Source organism: Sparus aurata, chromosome 14 (assembly GCF_900880675.1).
Source record: "Sparus aurata chromosome 14, fSpaAur1.1, whole genome shotgun sequence".
NCBI lineage: Eukaryota > Metazoa > Chordata > Actinopteri > Spariformes > Sparidae > Sparus > Sparus aurata.
Window position 1 is genome coordinate 12711050 of NC_044200.1, and position 16118 is coordinate 12727167.

Below are 16118 nucleotides of genomic sequence, written 5' to 3' on the forward strand. Positions count from 1 at the left end.
AGTTAGACAGCTTTTCAAGTCATTCATGTGAGGATAGTTACAATTACTTATACTCCGATTATCCCGATAATGAAAATTCCCCACAATCAACTTATTGTGAGTGTTTTTTATCTTGATTTCTGATTAAATATGGACCCAACCCTAGTCTCATATAAAATATGTTTCTTAAATGTCATTTGCAGCCTCATATTAAGTTACAGAAACATTTAATACGTTTCCATCGTTTATCAAGTTGCTCTGAAAGTGACCCCAACGATACGGTTCCCCACTGTCCTCCTCGTTACAGTTGCGGTATGGATTCCACCGAACACTCCAGCGAGAACACTTTTAAAGCAGTCCATATGTAGTTATCGTTATAGTCATCACTCTTGGCACATGCGACTCCTGGAACTTTCTTTCTAACAACCAACAGTTGCACCCCTTATTTAGTGAATCGCTTCTGTTCATCCATCCGTGCAGTCATACAGCCATCCACTCGTTCCACATCTCTCCCCTCTCCTCTGTGTGTAAACAGCAAATCATTTTCTAAATCGCTGTTTTCCCTCGCACAGCCATCCAGCTCCCCTGGGTAAGGAAAGTGAATCACGGGGGTCTCTCCTATTGCAGGAGGCTCGCCAGCTCGATTCATTCTCCCCGAGAATTCATTTTCTATGCGGGCTCAATTTCCATGCAGCTGCCTTGCTGTCGATTTATTATACATATTGTGTATTTGTATTCATCTGTGACCAGTTTATCTGTTCGTTGCAGACGAGTCCCCCCCTCCCTCCCTTTGATGGGAAATTTTGACAAAGATAGATCGGGCCATCTGTGAGACTATTGAAGTTCAATATACTCTGAGGCTTTCATTTGCTCTGAGGAATTTTAATTGCCGCAAAATAAACAGAGGTTGGTGTCGGATTCTGAATTTACAACTTGTTTATGAGTCGCTGCCACGTCGCCACCTCAAAACGCACGTACAGGTTGCACATGCATCAGCGCGCACACACTCAGATCAGTGCGGCGTTGGTGAGGTTGTGATGATACTATTGCAGCAGCATCTAAATATTGTTCAGCAGCCCTCTAACGACTCGCTTTACTACTTATATAAAGTCACATGCACTCAGAAGATCACAAACATACAGGGGGATATATATTTATAGAAGCCACACACAGTCAGTAATGGATTTATAACAGGGTGGGGCCGACTTATCGCAACCGTCCCTATGGAGGTGAGTCACATTATTTTCTGTCCGTCTCTTAAATCTTCATCCAAATTGTCTGGAACCTATTACCGCGGGGGAAACCCAGTGTGACCGGGGTGAAAGTGAATGTGTTATTGTCTGTGAGCCAGGTAGAGAGACAGCGAGAAAAGCAAACACACAGAAATTAAAAGGCTGATACTGTGACAACACGGCAGGGTGTGTGACCTTAAAAGTCATTATGTAATTCACCTCTGAAATCTGACTCCTCTTAACACTGCTGCCTAAAAACACAATAATTCTCCTGCTCTAATCAGACGAATCAGACAAAATCAAAGTTTGGACGTGTCCCAAACGTAGTCAGTACAGTATTACGCAAGTCCAGAGACGATGTCTTTTCGTTGGACCACCAAAAAGTGCACCTCTCAAGATTTCAACAGAAGATTCCAGAATGATTAGAGATCACAGGATGTGATAATCTGCTCATCTGTTCTTACATATTGTTATGGACAGAGCAGAGATTCTCCCAAGGTCCTGATGTGAACAGGGATTTCTCAAGAGCTAGTTCACAGGTTGTTAGAAGCTATTTGGTGCCCCTGTGATGTTCTCCCTCAGCTGGCTGCGATCAGTCAGCTGGGAGTCTATATAAGAGGGCTGCAGTTCTCCTGTTCAGATGGTTGTGTGTTTTCAGGAAGACAACACCATCAGCAGGCTCTCTGTGTTTTCTGTTTGAGTGACAATCTGTGTTGAGTGCTTAAGATTTCTTTCTATACATTTTGTTTCCCCCCCCGATCAGTGACCTTTACTTCACCTTTGGTTTATGGGTCAAATATTTTTTTGTTCGTCTATTATTTTGATAGAATCAGTGGGTAGCTGTGGGTTTTTTTCCCACCGCCACCTTTTAGACACCAAGCGACCAGTTTGCTTTGGCACTTTTGTGATTTGTGCAGTGCTTTGTTAGTTTCCCCAACTGCAACCCCCCCGTCCTTCAACTCGACAGGACTCGATAAAACTCGGACTGATTTAGTTTTATGTTGCATCCAAAACACACCCATGACTATTATGGTCATTTGAAATTAGGAGTTAAACACAACCCCTTTGTGTCGTGCACCTTACTTTTTTCCCAGATTATCTGTTGTTTAAACAGCAACAGGGAGTTGGACACACCTTAAACGCACTTACACCATGGGCTTTAGACCATACACCGTAGATCGTTTACCTAATCAATGTAAGACATTTTTGTAAACTTGTTGTTGTTGTTCTGAATTTGATACCTGGAACACGTCTCAAACAAGTTGGACCTGGGGCAACAAGAGACTCTGTAAGTTGTGTAATGCTTAAAAGCACTTGTTTGGACCAGGTAAACAGAATTGGTAACAGGTTTTATTATCATGGTTGGGTATAAAATCCTCAAAAGGCTCAGTGGTTCACAACCAAGGATGGGACGGTGTTCATCACTTGAAACGGGAAACAAGTGATTGTAGAAATGACGTTACCACATGGGCTCAGGAACACTTCATAAAAGCGTTGTCGTTTAACACTTTCTCCTTTGCACAGCGTCCCAACTTTTTTGGAATCAGTGTAGCACATAATGACAGAGAACATCACCTTTGCTGCAGATATTCACTGCTGTGGTGATATCTTTATCTCGTATGCAAGCACTGATTATTTTTAAGGTCATATGTGGTCTGCCCTGAGGTTACCTTTTTATTTTAATATCTTGTGAGATGTAGCCTGAGGTTCTTTCTTGCCTCATAAGTATTTCTGGACCTGTATCGCAGAGACTGAACGAGAGGGCTTTTGTTGTCAGGGGGCTTCAAGGCTGCGGAGTGATATGCCAGAAGAATTCAGGCTGACGGAGTCAATGCCCTCAAATCTCTTCCTACCACAAGATATTACACCCTTTAACTTTTAATATTTTCCATATCGCTTCCCGTTTATTTTACGTTTTCCACTTACAACCCCCCCGGAATCGGCCCCGCTGCAGGTCGTACTCTCATTGAAAGATAAAAACAAGAGCTGACTTGAATTTTCTCCTGAGCTACATCACATGTGTAAATCAGTTAACTGATATCGCGTGACCTGCTGTCAAACATTCATGCGGAAGCCAAGTTTTAATTGCATATTTTATGTTCAATTATAATATATTCCTCATTTAGGGCTTATGAAAGGTGCAGTTCAGCTCCTCTGCTCACATGTTCTGCTAATTAACCTTACATAACCCTAATGTGATTATGACTTTACTGCTGTTTTACTTTACTGACCTTTCTGCTTTACTGAGCTGTCCCGTTTTGTCTTTTATCCCTTTTAATTGTGAGGCACTTTGTAACCTAATTTTCAGCAGTGGTATATAAATAAGGTCATTATTTATCTTTATTATACTGTTAAGCATCCCTGCCATCTATTAGGCGTTTTTTGCAAGCCATCATGCTAACTATTAACCGAGCGGAAATTTATGCAGATGACATGCAAATCGCATTCCGCGTGGATGTTGTCACACGCACAATGCTTTACAGCCGCTCATGAGCCAAGAAAACAGCAATTCTTCGTGACTGTCAGATGAAGAAAACAGAGAGGCAGGCAGGCAGAACAGAGACACTGACACCGAGACAGATGAACACAAAGAGAAAGACAAACACGAGCGCATAGCAACAGAGGGGAGAAGGACGGCTATAAAAATGTTAAGACCGAGGCCACAACAGAGGAGAGAAAAGATTGATTGAGGAGCGGAGAGAGGAGAAAGAGAGTGACAGAGACGCGCTGTATCCCATCCATCATGTAGTGTTTAAATGGCTCAGGGTGGTTTCATATGAGGGTGGAACGCAGATCAATCAGATTCAGAAGTGAGGAGTGGGCACACACTTGTCTCCGTTGGTTATTTGCAGATCCTAGCGTCGTCTGTAAAGTTCATTTTTATTCAACACTTTGAGAGAAATGAGAAACAGGTTTCTTCACACCCAATGTTCTTTATTCAGTTATTAAATGGCAGTGAACCAGCTGGTGAAATCAGTACACAAGTCAAACCAAACACCAAGGATATAGATTGTGATTATACTAAAGATGTAATTGCCAAATAATTCCAATTATTTATTTATTTATTTTTATTTTTCATTTGATTTATGTTTTTGCTGTGATGGCACTGCATACATAAGTGGTCTCCAGTCACCAAAGAGTTTATCATCTACTGAGTGTGATTCTAACATTTGTCTGCCGACATGTTTTGTTGGTGCCACGACCATGCAAGACGCAGTGATGAAACTTAACAAGTGTGTAGTCAAGCTCAAAGATGGGCGTGGTTTCAAGCGAGGGGGCTGGAAACAGAAGCGTGGCACCCCCTTCTTTACTGCCCTGGCTGACATTCATGGTCCTTGACACACCACATAAGCAGTTTTAAGAACTTTGCCGGGTGTTTGTATGTCTGTCTGTCCATCCGTGTTTGTCTGTGGGCAGATTTTGTCGACACATTAGCATCAAAACCATGTAAGATGAAATGCTCGCACGGAGCTCGAAGTTTGCGCCTCTGCCAAACGGAGAAACGTGCAAAATACTGTAGCTGCAGAACTGCACCGTATGTTTCCTGACACGAATTGAAAATTGTGTCGCTGTGATCATTCGCAGTTTGGTGCCATCCATTTGCATGTTCAGAAGCGAAATGGAGTCATTTCACGATTTTCCGTTTGTCAGTACGCTCAACATGCATTCGGATCCTTTCATGGTGAACGCAGTCTTGTTTGTCAAAGTCATATTCTCTGTGAAAACTGCAGATAACCCCGGTCCCTGTTGGTCAGCCCCAATTCCTGTTCCTCCACATCTCCCGTCTCTCTCTAATTCCGTCTTTCTTGTCTGCTTTCACATCCCATCTCTTCCTCCTTCTCTCACTGTGGCCTTCATGCTGTCTCTCCTTTGCTCTTCTTCACTTTATCTTCTATCTGTCAGCCTTTTATCAGTCTCCTTGTACATCTGCTCCGCTCTCATCTATGTCTCCGCCGTTCAGCTTATCAACTGCTTACTGTCAGCTTTGTCAGCCTCTTAACTTTTTCTGCCCTTCCGTCTGCGCATCTTCAAACTTTAGCCTTACCAACGCCCCCATTTAATCACATGGCAGTCATACTATTAAGTCGAAGCTTGAGTCATGTGACGTTCAGGGAGAAGCGTCTTTTAAAGGGGCTGAGCACCGCGGTCGGTTTTAATCAGCCTCACCGTCTGTCTGCATGAGAGAAGCTGCATTAATCTCTTCCGCGAAAAGGAGGGGAAGCTGGGAATCATCACTTTGTTCCACGCCGTCTTTCAAGGCCAACGCGTAAACTCTCACATTAGATACAGGCATGTAAACGTACGCGGGGTGCGTGCACGTACACACACCGTATGGTTGAGCGGAGAGGAGCGGTTGTTTCATAAGCCAGGTCGCGGCAGGTCAGACCGCCTGTGTACAACATTTTTCCACACCCCGTTTTTCCTCCTCAACTCCTCCCCGCTCCTCTCTTTTACTCTCTGCTGTCGATCCAATCACTGCGTCTTCACTTATATTCTCCAACCTCCCCAGGCGTCTATTCATTTTTTTTCTTTTTGGTTGTTTGTCTCTTCTGTCATCTGATCTGTTTTTGTTTTTATCCTCCTTTCTATTTTCTGCTCCGTCCCTTTTTATGGTGCCTGTCATGGCTTCCTTGATCATCCCAGCTTCATATATTTTCATACATAAAGACTGCCTTTATTTTGATATAATGGGGCCATGGGTATTTGCATTAACTTCTTTGCTGAGATGTTGCTACTTTAATTGCTCATTTCTGTCTGGACAGGTTGCGTCTTCTTACTTGTCTTTTTAATCTACGTGAAAGAGTGAATATCAAAGTGAATTGGGAAAACAATTGTTAATCATTTTTTGACCAATCAGGCAATAAAACGATGGCGTTAATGAATTTGCTGAAGAGTCATTAGACCAACAAGCCACACTACTTCCTCTACATACCTTTGTAAGGGTGAGAAAAATACCGATCCACGTGTGACAGAGGTATTCAACTCTTCTTAGCTGTGAGAACGTTCAGTCCAACTTATTTGGTGTCTATTCAAACTTTAGGAATCTGAAGACATTCTCGCTTGAACAAAGCCGTGCACAGCACAAGCTTGTCCCAGCTGTTCTTCAAGGTTAACACTGATACAAACTGAGAAAAGCAGATAATCCTTACATTGTAGGAGCTCGAGCTGTTTTGTCTGGCAGTTTTCTTGATAGTTTCGAGTTGTCCCGTAAAGTTTTCTTGTAAAATGAAAGGCATCAATGTGTCCTTGAGGTCCGATGCTCGGCGCTCGAAAAAAATTCAACCCTGCTAGTAAAAACAAGAACAATACAAAGCCACGCAAAGTCGTAGTTACTGCTTGTTAATTTGGTGCGAATCGATCGGATCCACACAACAATGGCAGCAGCCATGGGGAGGGGCAGCAGAACTTCAGTATTTTTATAATACCGCCTAAATGCTGGACCAGACAAACAAAATGAGGGATGCGTTAATTAATAGACTGGTCCACAGTGCTACAAGAAGTACACCGCAGGGCATCTTTTAATTAAACTTTTAGACGTTAATGTTCTAAACAGCTAATCAATAAATCATCCCAGCGCTACATTTTTAACTTGCACAACACTCTAAACTCCTTACTCGCCAGCTCATGTCAGCTAAAGGGCCTGAATCTAAAAAGCCAGCGCTGTCCTTCACTTTAAAGTCTTTTGTCTCCTTTGTCCCCTCTTTTAACTCATATTCTCCATGCTTTCCTTGTGTATCCTCCTCAGCTCCGCTTCTATTTCTGTTGTCTTAAGGGATGTCAGAATATTAAAAAGGGGAAAAAAAAAAAAAAAAGCCCAGTCCCTGTGGTGTTTTTAAATGTCAGTTTCTTTCATCACATTTTGCAGCTGACTTGTCACCTCATGGGGACGTGGCTCCCATACAGGCATCGCAGTCAGCTGAGGAACGGCATTGTTTAAAATCCCCTGTGCAATAAGCATCCTAAGTGCCTGAAGGACAAGGTCCTCAAATAGAGACTAATTTTAGATGTCTTACTTTTATCTTGTTTACTTATTCACTTGTAGCAGGCTGTCCTGTGGGAAATAACTGTATTTCCATTACAGTGGCTCTATGAGTACAGTTTGGCCTGTATGTACAGTTTATATTGTACTGTACTCTATATTTGTAAGTGCAGTCTTGTTTTTGTCTCTCCGTTTGTCAGTTGTCAGAAGCCCGGGACAAGACACTTGAAGGTCTGAATCGAACAGTCGATTACAAGGAGCTAAAAGGCAAAGACCCCTCAACTGTGGAACTGGTCAAGAAGATTGAGCAGGTACAACATTACAGAAGTGTGTGCGCGTTTGTGCATTCGCCGTCCAGCCCCGACGAGTATTCTGCGTAATGAATTTTAGGTCGTATTTCCCTCACGAGGGGTGAAAATACTTGGAAAAAAAAGGCCGTAATCATTTGTGTTTCATTGCACGCAGCTCGAGGTGAAACTAGCCGAGAGAGAGCGGCAGGTGCTGGAGAGAGAACTCCTCGTGGACCAGGTGACCCGGCTCTCCAATCCACTCAGCGAGCAGGCGGAAAACTGCCGACAGGACAGACTCACGCTGGCAAAGAAGGTAGAGATCCACTCGCACGGGGACGGAGATGGAGGCTCATGTATGAAAAAGGAACACACACTCAGATTAACATGTGGAGACCCGTGTTAGGTTTCCGCCGGCGACTTCACAGTCGAGTCTCTCACAGACACGTTGCTCGAGGAGCATGTGCGGTCCATGTGAGCAGCACGCAGAGTGGGCATCAAGGAGTTCACCGAGCATTACAGTTTCCTCAGTGCCTCCGTCTCCCTCTTCCTCTTCTCTCTCCTTGACTGTCTGTATTTCTCTTGCCCTCACACACCAATTATAAATAGCCTCAAGATCAGGGTTCAGCTCATGTAGTAATAATGTGAATAAAAAAAATCTAAGCTCAAAAGTCGACTCACAGAATCCGATGCATGCATTTCGTGTTTTACGCACCCAGAGGTACAGTAAGATTAGAGTTGAACTTTATGGTTAATGCTGAACGACAACCGGTGTGAAGTTGTTCTAATCCGTCTGTTTCCGCAGCTCAACGAGTTTCGAGCTCACATAATGGACACCAACCAGCGTCTGATGGCCGTCTCCGCGGAACTTTCCATGAAGCAAGCGGCCGTCTTGTCTCTCCAGCAGGAGATCAAAGAGAAGGAGCACCAGGTCAGATCTCGGCCACGCATTCTCCCCTCGGCCTCCCACTGCGGTTCCCATTACGCCTGTCACTCTCCACTGACCGCGATCGAAGAGAGCGAAAAAGCATCTTGTTGATAATTTCTCACTGTGTCCAGTCTTTCACCTCAAACCCATTTATTCTTTGCTTGTTTTGCAGAGTAAAACAAATCAGAGGGGTCAACGCTTGGGAGGGAAAAAAAATGTTCAATAATCACAAACGAGGGGAAAAAAACTCAGCGGGGTTCAGAAAAGTAGAACAATGTCGATGAAGGAAAAGAAACGATGCGTGAAAAGCAAATGAGTTGTCGCTAACACAGGACGTGAAGGAATCAGGGCTCATATTTAGCAGTAGTGCAGAGCGTTCAGTCACCTCTAGTCCCACAGCAAGCAGTAGGCTGACTGTGCCTGCAGACGCTTTTTGTAGTCGTTTTGTGTCTCTTTGTAGTTGTTTTGTCTCTCAACTTTTAGCTTTCCATCACATCCAGCGCTCTTCAAGTTTCTGAGTTGTCAAGGGGATATAGATGTTTTTTCTGAGCACTTTAAAGAAATGCGAATAAATGACAATATTGAATGTAGGTCACAAATTTAATCCTCTTTTTGTACTGTTTAGAGGTTATCTATGTTGTGTATTTACCCACAAGCTAAATCAATCTGCTGCGTCTCACCCCTCCCTACAGTGGCCGCTAAAAATGCGAAAAGGCCGTCTGCAGAGGCAGCGTTTGGTTGTCTCTCCAACGCTACCGTAGGAACATGGCAGCATAACATGGGGGACCCGGTGTAAGAGGACCAGCCCCCTTTGTAGATATAAAGATCATCCTAAGGTTTAATTATACTATGATGAAAACACAATGAATGTTACATTCCATTACTGCCAACAGACTGCTTAAATCGAACACACTGGACATTCAAAAGAAGGCAAATAGCCATCAGCTAAATCATCATTTAAGTGTTTTAGGTTCTGACTACCATATGAGCAGAAAGTCTCACTGCTTTCTGTCGCGATAAAAAATTAATCTACTGAACATGAGAGGATTTCCCACATGCTTTGTAAATGTTTCACAAGAAGAGTGTTAATAACCTGAAGAGCCCCCGCAGCTGATGTACGCCTGCAGCGCCGCAGACACAGCTACAAGAACGCAGAGGCATAAGTTTGCCCGAATTCTGACACTAATGCGACCATCTGTTTTGGGGACGCGGCGAGAATTGAATGGAGCCGGGAGGGTGCAGAGTGGACCGGGTGATAGGAATACAAAGTGAATGTTTTCCCCCGCGCTGCCCCTGTCTTTCCAGATGGACAGGTGCCAACAGCAGCTGGAGCAGGGCCTGCCACCGTGCCCCGAGATGGAGGAGGAGTGGAGGAGGATGCTCCGGGACAAGAAGAGGAGACAGAGGGACAAAGAGGAGAGAGAGAGGGTAAAGAAACACGCGGGCACACACCAAAGATCACTGGTCGGGAATTGATTAAAGCAGTGAGGAGAAAGACAAGAAGATAGAGTGACGAAGAAAGAAAGAGTCGACGCGGGGGCGGGAAATCGATTAAGAGTCCGAGGGACAAAAGGGGTCCGCCGTGTACCCGAACACGCACACGGCGAGACGGGGAAGTGAGTGGAGAACTCTGTGGGAGCTGGAATAGTTTTCACCACATGCCAGGGACAAAAAGGGCAGAGCGGCTGACAAACAGAGGCTGAAGCTGTCTGCACATACAGGGATCAGCCGTGTCTGAAACCGGTCCAGCTCTCTGCAGCACGCAGCGTCTTATCCTCATCTCTATATTCTCACCCTGCTTATAGCCTCTGGCCCAAAAACCCACAAAAAACCCCTGCAGAAACTGAAATATTTGTCGTTTATATGAAAAGTTTAAAGGTTTGCTCCTACTTTTCCGGCAGCTTTCAAGCTTCTTCTTTAATGTAAATGTGTTTTGTGAACCCGATAAGACAAATATGTTTACCCCTGTTTATGTATCGGCTGTTCCTGCAATTTTTTTTTTTTTTTTAATGCATTCCAAGCCATTATTCCTCGTTTTTTTTCTTTTTTTTTGTGCGCGCTCCTTAGATCACATGCCAGCGGATAAACTGTTCATATGCATGAGAAAATCGCCGTCTCTTTGAAGTCTCTCTGAGATTTCGGCACAGTTCATTTGCATGCTGTTGTGGGGTGAAAGTCAAAGGGAGGACTGTGGCGTCATGAGGACGTGTGCAACACTGGAGGATTTTTTTTCTATACCCCCCCACCCCACCCCACAGCAGGAGTCCGCCATGGTTACAGATTGATACATCAACCACATTGGGTTCAAATCAATTTCGTCAGCTACTGTCAGAATTCTACAGGCCATATTTTAGTTTGATTAGACAGAGAAAGAAAGTTTCTATTATCCTGTTTGATGTGTTTAGGTGTTGTCATATAATTAGAGCTAACAGGCTACAGGTCCTCTCATTTAATTTAGACCAATTACAGCCTTATTAAAATGATGATTTTATGATAAATATATGTAATGTCCATCTTTATTACCAATAGTACTTAAGGAAAAGTCTTAAAAGCGTCACATATATATAGTGTGCTTGAAGATGCAATATGTAAGAAATGTTTCTTTTTATGAAGAAAACTAGCTTTTATCTGAGAAGCTCGGCTTGTTGTGTCTTGGTATTATTTTATTCCAAAAACATCCCGTATAACAAACCTGAAGCATCTCTAACATCTCTAATTTCTCTAATGTTCTCAATTAAAGTTAATACGAATGAAAACGTAATGAAACTTTAATCAGCCTTGTGATTTCGGAGCCCGTGCACTTAACTGTACTCGGGTGCCCTTGCATTTGTCTTAAGGAATTAAAAAATGAAAAGAGAAAAACAATATTAATGATTCCATTTCATGATTAAAATTCAAGAAAATCTAATTCAAACCATTTAGTCCAAGGTCGGGAAGTCTTACATCAAATATTAAAACTGCCTCTGGTGTGTGTGTGTGTGTGTGTGTGTGTCTGTGTGTGCGCGCGCGCGCAGCTGGCTGAAGAAGCGGAGTGGATCCAGTTGCCTAACGGAGTGTACACCACGGCCGAGCCCCGTCCCAACGCGTACATCCCGCAGAGCGACGGCACTCTGCCTCTGCCCAAACCCTACGGAGCTCAGGCCCCCTTCAAACCCTCCCAGCCAGGGGCCAACATGAGACACATCCGCAAACCAACGCTCAAACCCTTAGAGATGTAGAAAAACAACATGCAGGTTTTAAACACGTCCTGCAGACACGTCATCTCAACTTCAATCAGCAACATTTTTAAAGCAAATGCGCATTTTTTTAGAAGAAGTATTCTTCATTTTTATCAGGTTTATTGATCTTCCTCAGTGCTGCTCCCTCCTCCTCCCCCTCCTCTCTTCCTCTCTGCCTCTTGTGTTCTGTCCAGCATACCACTGCTGTTTTGGTCATGTGAGTGTTTTACTTGTGGACTACATCTGGTTGTAATCGTGTTTTCTTTTTTTATATATATATTTACTGGAAAGACCTTGTGTGCACTTCTTGCTTCTTGCAACACAAAATACTGTAGAAGAGTGGAAGGGAGGACAGAGGTACACGGGGGGGAAATAAAATGTGTTTGTGTATTGTTACATTATGTCCACCAATAAAAAGCTTTGTGTTTTCTTTCCTAGCAGTGCATCTTTATCGTCTTTACTACCTTTCTCTTAAATGAGATGAATTAACTCGCGCTCAGGGACGCTGGAATATTTCGGCATATTCCTCGGGCTCGTCTGCAGCACTTGTAATCTCGCAGCTGATGAATGAATTGCAATGGGTTTTATGCTCTAAGCTGGGCTAAGAGTGCCCGCTTAATGCCTGAAATGATAAATGTAAATACAGAGAGGAAAGACCAGACAATGAAAGAGCATAGGGAATGACGAGAGAGGAGAATATAAATGATGAGGAACCAGAAAAGGCGGCAGCGGAGAGTCAGAGGGAAAAGAAATGGATAAAAGTGGAGCTTTAACTGAGGTGGGAAGTTCAGAGGTTATCTAAACGACAAAAAACTAAATTGCTTCCTCTTGAAGCTTCTAAAAAGTTACCATAAGTCATTGTATCTGTTGTTTAGTGAGCGTGTCTTGAAGCATGTACTAAACCAAAGTTCATAGCATCCATTACAATGATACATCTGTGATGCTCAGCTACTTCTGTACATATGCAGTTGTTCAGGTGTGCCGATGGCTCATTCAACTCATTTGAATATATAAAAAATCATAATTGGATTAAAATGTATGGAGACACATTGGTGTTAAGGGGGAAAATAAACATCCAGGTAGACCTACAAATTGGTGTGGTTAACAATTGAAATTGCTGAAATAGGATATAAGAAGTAGTTTAAATGATTAGCTTATAGTAAGTTACTGCATAAGTTAAAACTGTCGGATGAACCATTGAAAATAACGAGCTTAAAGTAAGTTAATGGATGAGGTGTTTGCTAAAAGTAAATACTGGCCTAAACAACTAAATAGATTAGTTTAAAGTGGATACATGATTGAAACGGTTAGCTTAAAGTAGCCAAAGGGATAAATGTCAACTAACTAGCTAAAACAAACATATAAACAGTTTAAATAATTATTAATTAAAACTTGATAGACAGTTAAAAGGGTTAGCTGACAGTAGTGGACATATTAAATAATCAGCTAAAATTAGCCTAGCTCAAAATGGATAGACATAGAAACATTTCACTCAGATTAATGAATAAACATTCTAAATAATTAGCTAAAAGTGACTTAAACTGATAAAATAATAAGTTCAAACCTGATAAGACAGTTTAAACAGTAAGCTCACAGTAGTGGGTAAATAGTTTAGCGCAATTAATTTGAGACAGTTTGCCAAAAGTAAAGATTAGCCTAAACAACTTATAGGCTAACAAGCCAAATCTGGATAGACAATTGAAACAGCTAAAAGTAACAGATAAATAGTTCAAAGTAGCATATAAACAGCTAGAATAATTAGTTAAAACCGGACAGTTAACTTACAGTAATGGATTAATTGATTAAATAAAAGTAAGTATACACAGTTGAAACAATTTAAACACTGCTGTAAGTAATGGATAAAAGGTTGAAACAGCTGTGGTTGAATAACTTGTATCTTAAGAAATAGATGAACTGTTACATGACGGTGCACTTGAACTCATCTTGAACTGATCTGATGAAAAAGTTTTGGGCACCACTGGTGTAAGCTTAGTTTGCAATGCACAGTGTGAAAGCCGACTTCTTTAAAAGAAAAAAAAGGTTCAAGGCGGCGGCAGGTTTGAGTTTATCTGATTTTAAGGCAGCCCTGTCCACCCAGTGATGTGATGCGTGTGTGTGATCATCCACCGCAAACTGATGGTGAGAGCTGTCAGATAAACTTAGCCCCTGACTGTTTGTGCTTATTAGCTGGCTACATAACACTGACTGCATAACAGAGTGTGGAGGAGGCAATCAGGTGGAGGGGGCGAGCGATTTATTTACATTTTATAGAGACATTTACCCAAAAGAGGAATAAATCAAGACGGCTGTACCAAGGTGTTACAGCGCATGGTTAAAAGGAAATTGCGCAATTTGGCAAACTCGTATAAAACGCATGATGTTCTTGGTTAACGTGACTCAGTGAGTACGATGACTGACCCTGGGTTTATTTCCGTGGAACCCTCACTGAGTCTGTCCAAAACACTCAGTTGTTGTCAAGAAAATCTGAGCGCCCAGTTCCTTTCTATTGCTATTGGACTGCGAGTGAGATCATTTCCCAGATTACCTCGAGGGCATCCACGGCGCAACTGGCTCTCAATTGTTCAGGGTTCAAAGGAAAGTCATCGGAAACGCCGTGTGCCAGGACCTGTTGCCACACAGCTTTCTCTTTACACCACGCTCTTGAAAAATGAAGACAGTGAAGGAGAAGAATACAGTCAAGTTGCAAAAACAAAAAAGGATTTATTCACAATATATTACACAGAACGTTTGTGATGAGTGATTATATAATCCCTTTTTGTACCGAGGAATGTTTTGTAATATCTCAAATCGTAGCGTGACATGATATGTAAATAATTTCCCCTATCAAGTCTCAGAGGGCGCCAACATTCAGACACTTGGATGGTGAACACATGCCACACTCCCACACACCTCCGCTACCAAAGAATTCCTCTGCTTACAGTAAGAGCTCGCTCAAGACTGACGGCACACGAGCAGGATATACGAACCAGATGTTAGGCGCGTGTCTGTGTGTGTAGGAAGGCTGAGTCACATCGAAGTGTTGTCCTTATTGCTTATCCTCTCATTGGATTTTATAGCATGTAAAGAATGTTGTAGACTGATTTCTGCAAAGTGAGCCAATGTAACTTTATCTGCTCTTACAGACGACAGTTACACGTTTGCTACCAGATGCTAACATTAGCCGTTATTTAGTATCTCAGGTCTCACTTTGATTCGAGATTTAGCAACTTTAAGACTATTTTAGTTGGCAAAGGTTGGACGAATCCAAACATTTAAAGACTTGGCAGATACATCCGTAGGAAACGTGGTGTCAATTTGACCACCAAATGAGTTATTTCTTCTTTTAAACGTTAAGTAGTCCCACTTCCAAAAATTAAGCCAGTTTTGGACTATTTGTTAGCCAAAGTTCTTGAATGGTCGCTCATCTATAGACAACTGCTCATCATTTAAGAACTTCGGCTATGAAATTTGCAGGAATGTATATTTATTTTTCTAAACACAAGGTATCATATTGTTAGAATGAATGTATTCTTTTATAGAATGGGAATTCCTTGTTTCTTATAAAAAAAGGTTCCTTCAGTCGAAATTTAGCTTGTTCCAGACTATTCAAGTTGGCTTGATTTGAAAAATGCTGCGTTTTGGAGTAAAACACATTTGTCGTTCTCAAAGTAAGATAACATTAAATGTTATCTTACTTTACTTTTGTGCTGTGCAGTAAAATAACTGTTCTTAATGAACGTACCAGAGCTAGAATCAAAACATCTGAGATGAAAGCCAGTGCTTTCTGCCAATAAAAAAAGTTCAAGCAACAAACCTGATATTAGGTTGGAGACAATTTGGCTAATGAATCCACATCTCAGCTGTCTCAAATTGATTATCCTTTTAGCCCATCCTCTTTTCTTTGAGAACTTAATATGTAATTAGTGTACTTCCTATGAAGAGTAAGATCATTTTTCCATCCAGTTTACAACGTCTTAATACCCCGGTCTTTGTAAGTGCCACTCGGTCTCGCTAAGCTATTCAGCTGCATAGATTCCGTATAAGTCATTGTTAAAATCAGATTTAATGCGTAGCAGCCACTGACCGGCCGCACCGAGCAGCTCTGTCTGTCGGAGCTTTTGTCAGCATGTAATCACGTTGATGGGGTGCAGCGGGCGTTACAGGAAGCACGGGAGGATAAACAAGTGTGTTTGATTTATAAATACCGTTTGGCGTATTTGACGTCGGCGTTCATAAATTGTTTGGGAGAAAGTGGAGACGTTGTGGAGAGAATTGCTAAAGAAATACAAGTTCGTATAAATAGCTGCCTGCCGTTATTGATTTTCACTCAAAATCCGAAAAGTATGTTCCTCCAAATTGAATTAAAGAATCTAACCGCGTTCCCTATTGTGTTTTGATTTTTATTCTGTTCGTCCATCGCTGAGCTGTGGTAAAATAAGGTGCTGCATTACATTTTTCTCTCCCTCTCGCATCGCATCTCTTTTTTTTCCATCC

General features: G+C 42.3%; 1 protein-coding gene across 3 annotated transcripts in view; it reads left to right on the plus strand.

The window, feature by feature from the left end:
* The window catches only part of ccdc146 (coiled-coil domain containing 146), a 51557-nt gene extending 39496 nt beyond the window's left edge, over nt 1–12061 (plus strand). For 2 of the 3 annotated variants that reach the window (XM_030440112.1, XM_030440113.1), the window contains exons 19-23: nt 7392–7502; nt 7657–7794; nt 8284–8409; nt 9712–9834; nt 11421–12061. In XM_030440112.1, the coding sequence (XP_030295972.1) occupies nt 7392–7502; nt 7657–7794; nt 8284–8409; nt 9712–9834; nt 11421–11624 (702 nt within the window). In that variant the 3' untranslated portion in view covers nt 11625–12061. The remainder of the gene's footprint in view (nt 1–7391; nt 7503–7656; nt 7795–8283; nt 8410–9711; nt 9835–11420) is intronic. The other variant, XM_030440114.1, reaches the window with a different exon arrangement.
* The last annotated feature ends 4057 nt before the right edge of the window (nt 12062–16118 follow it).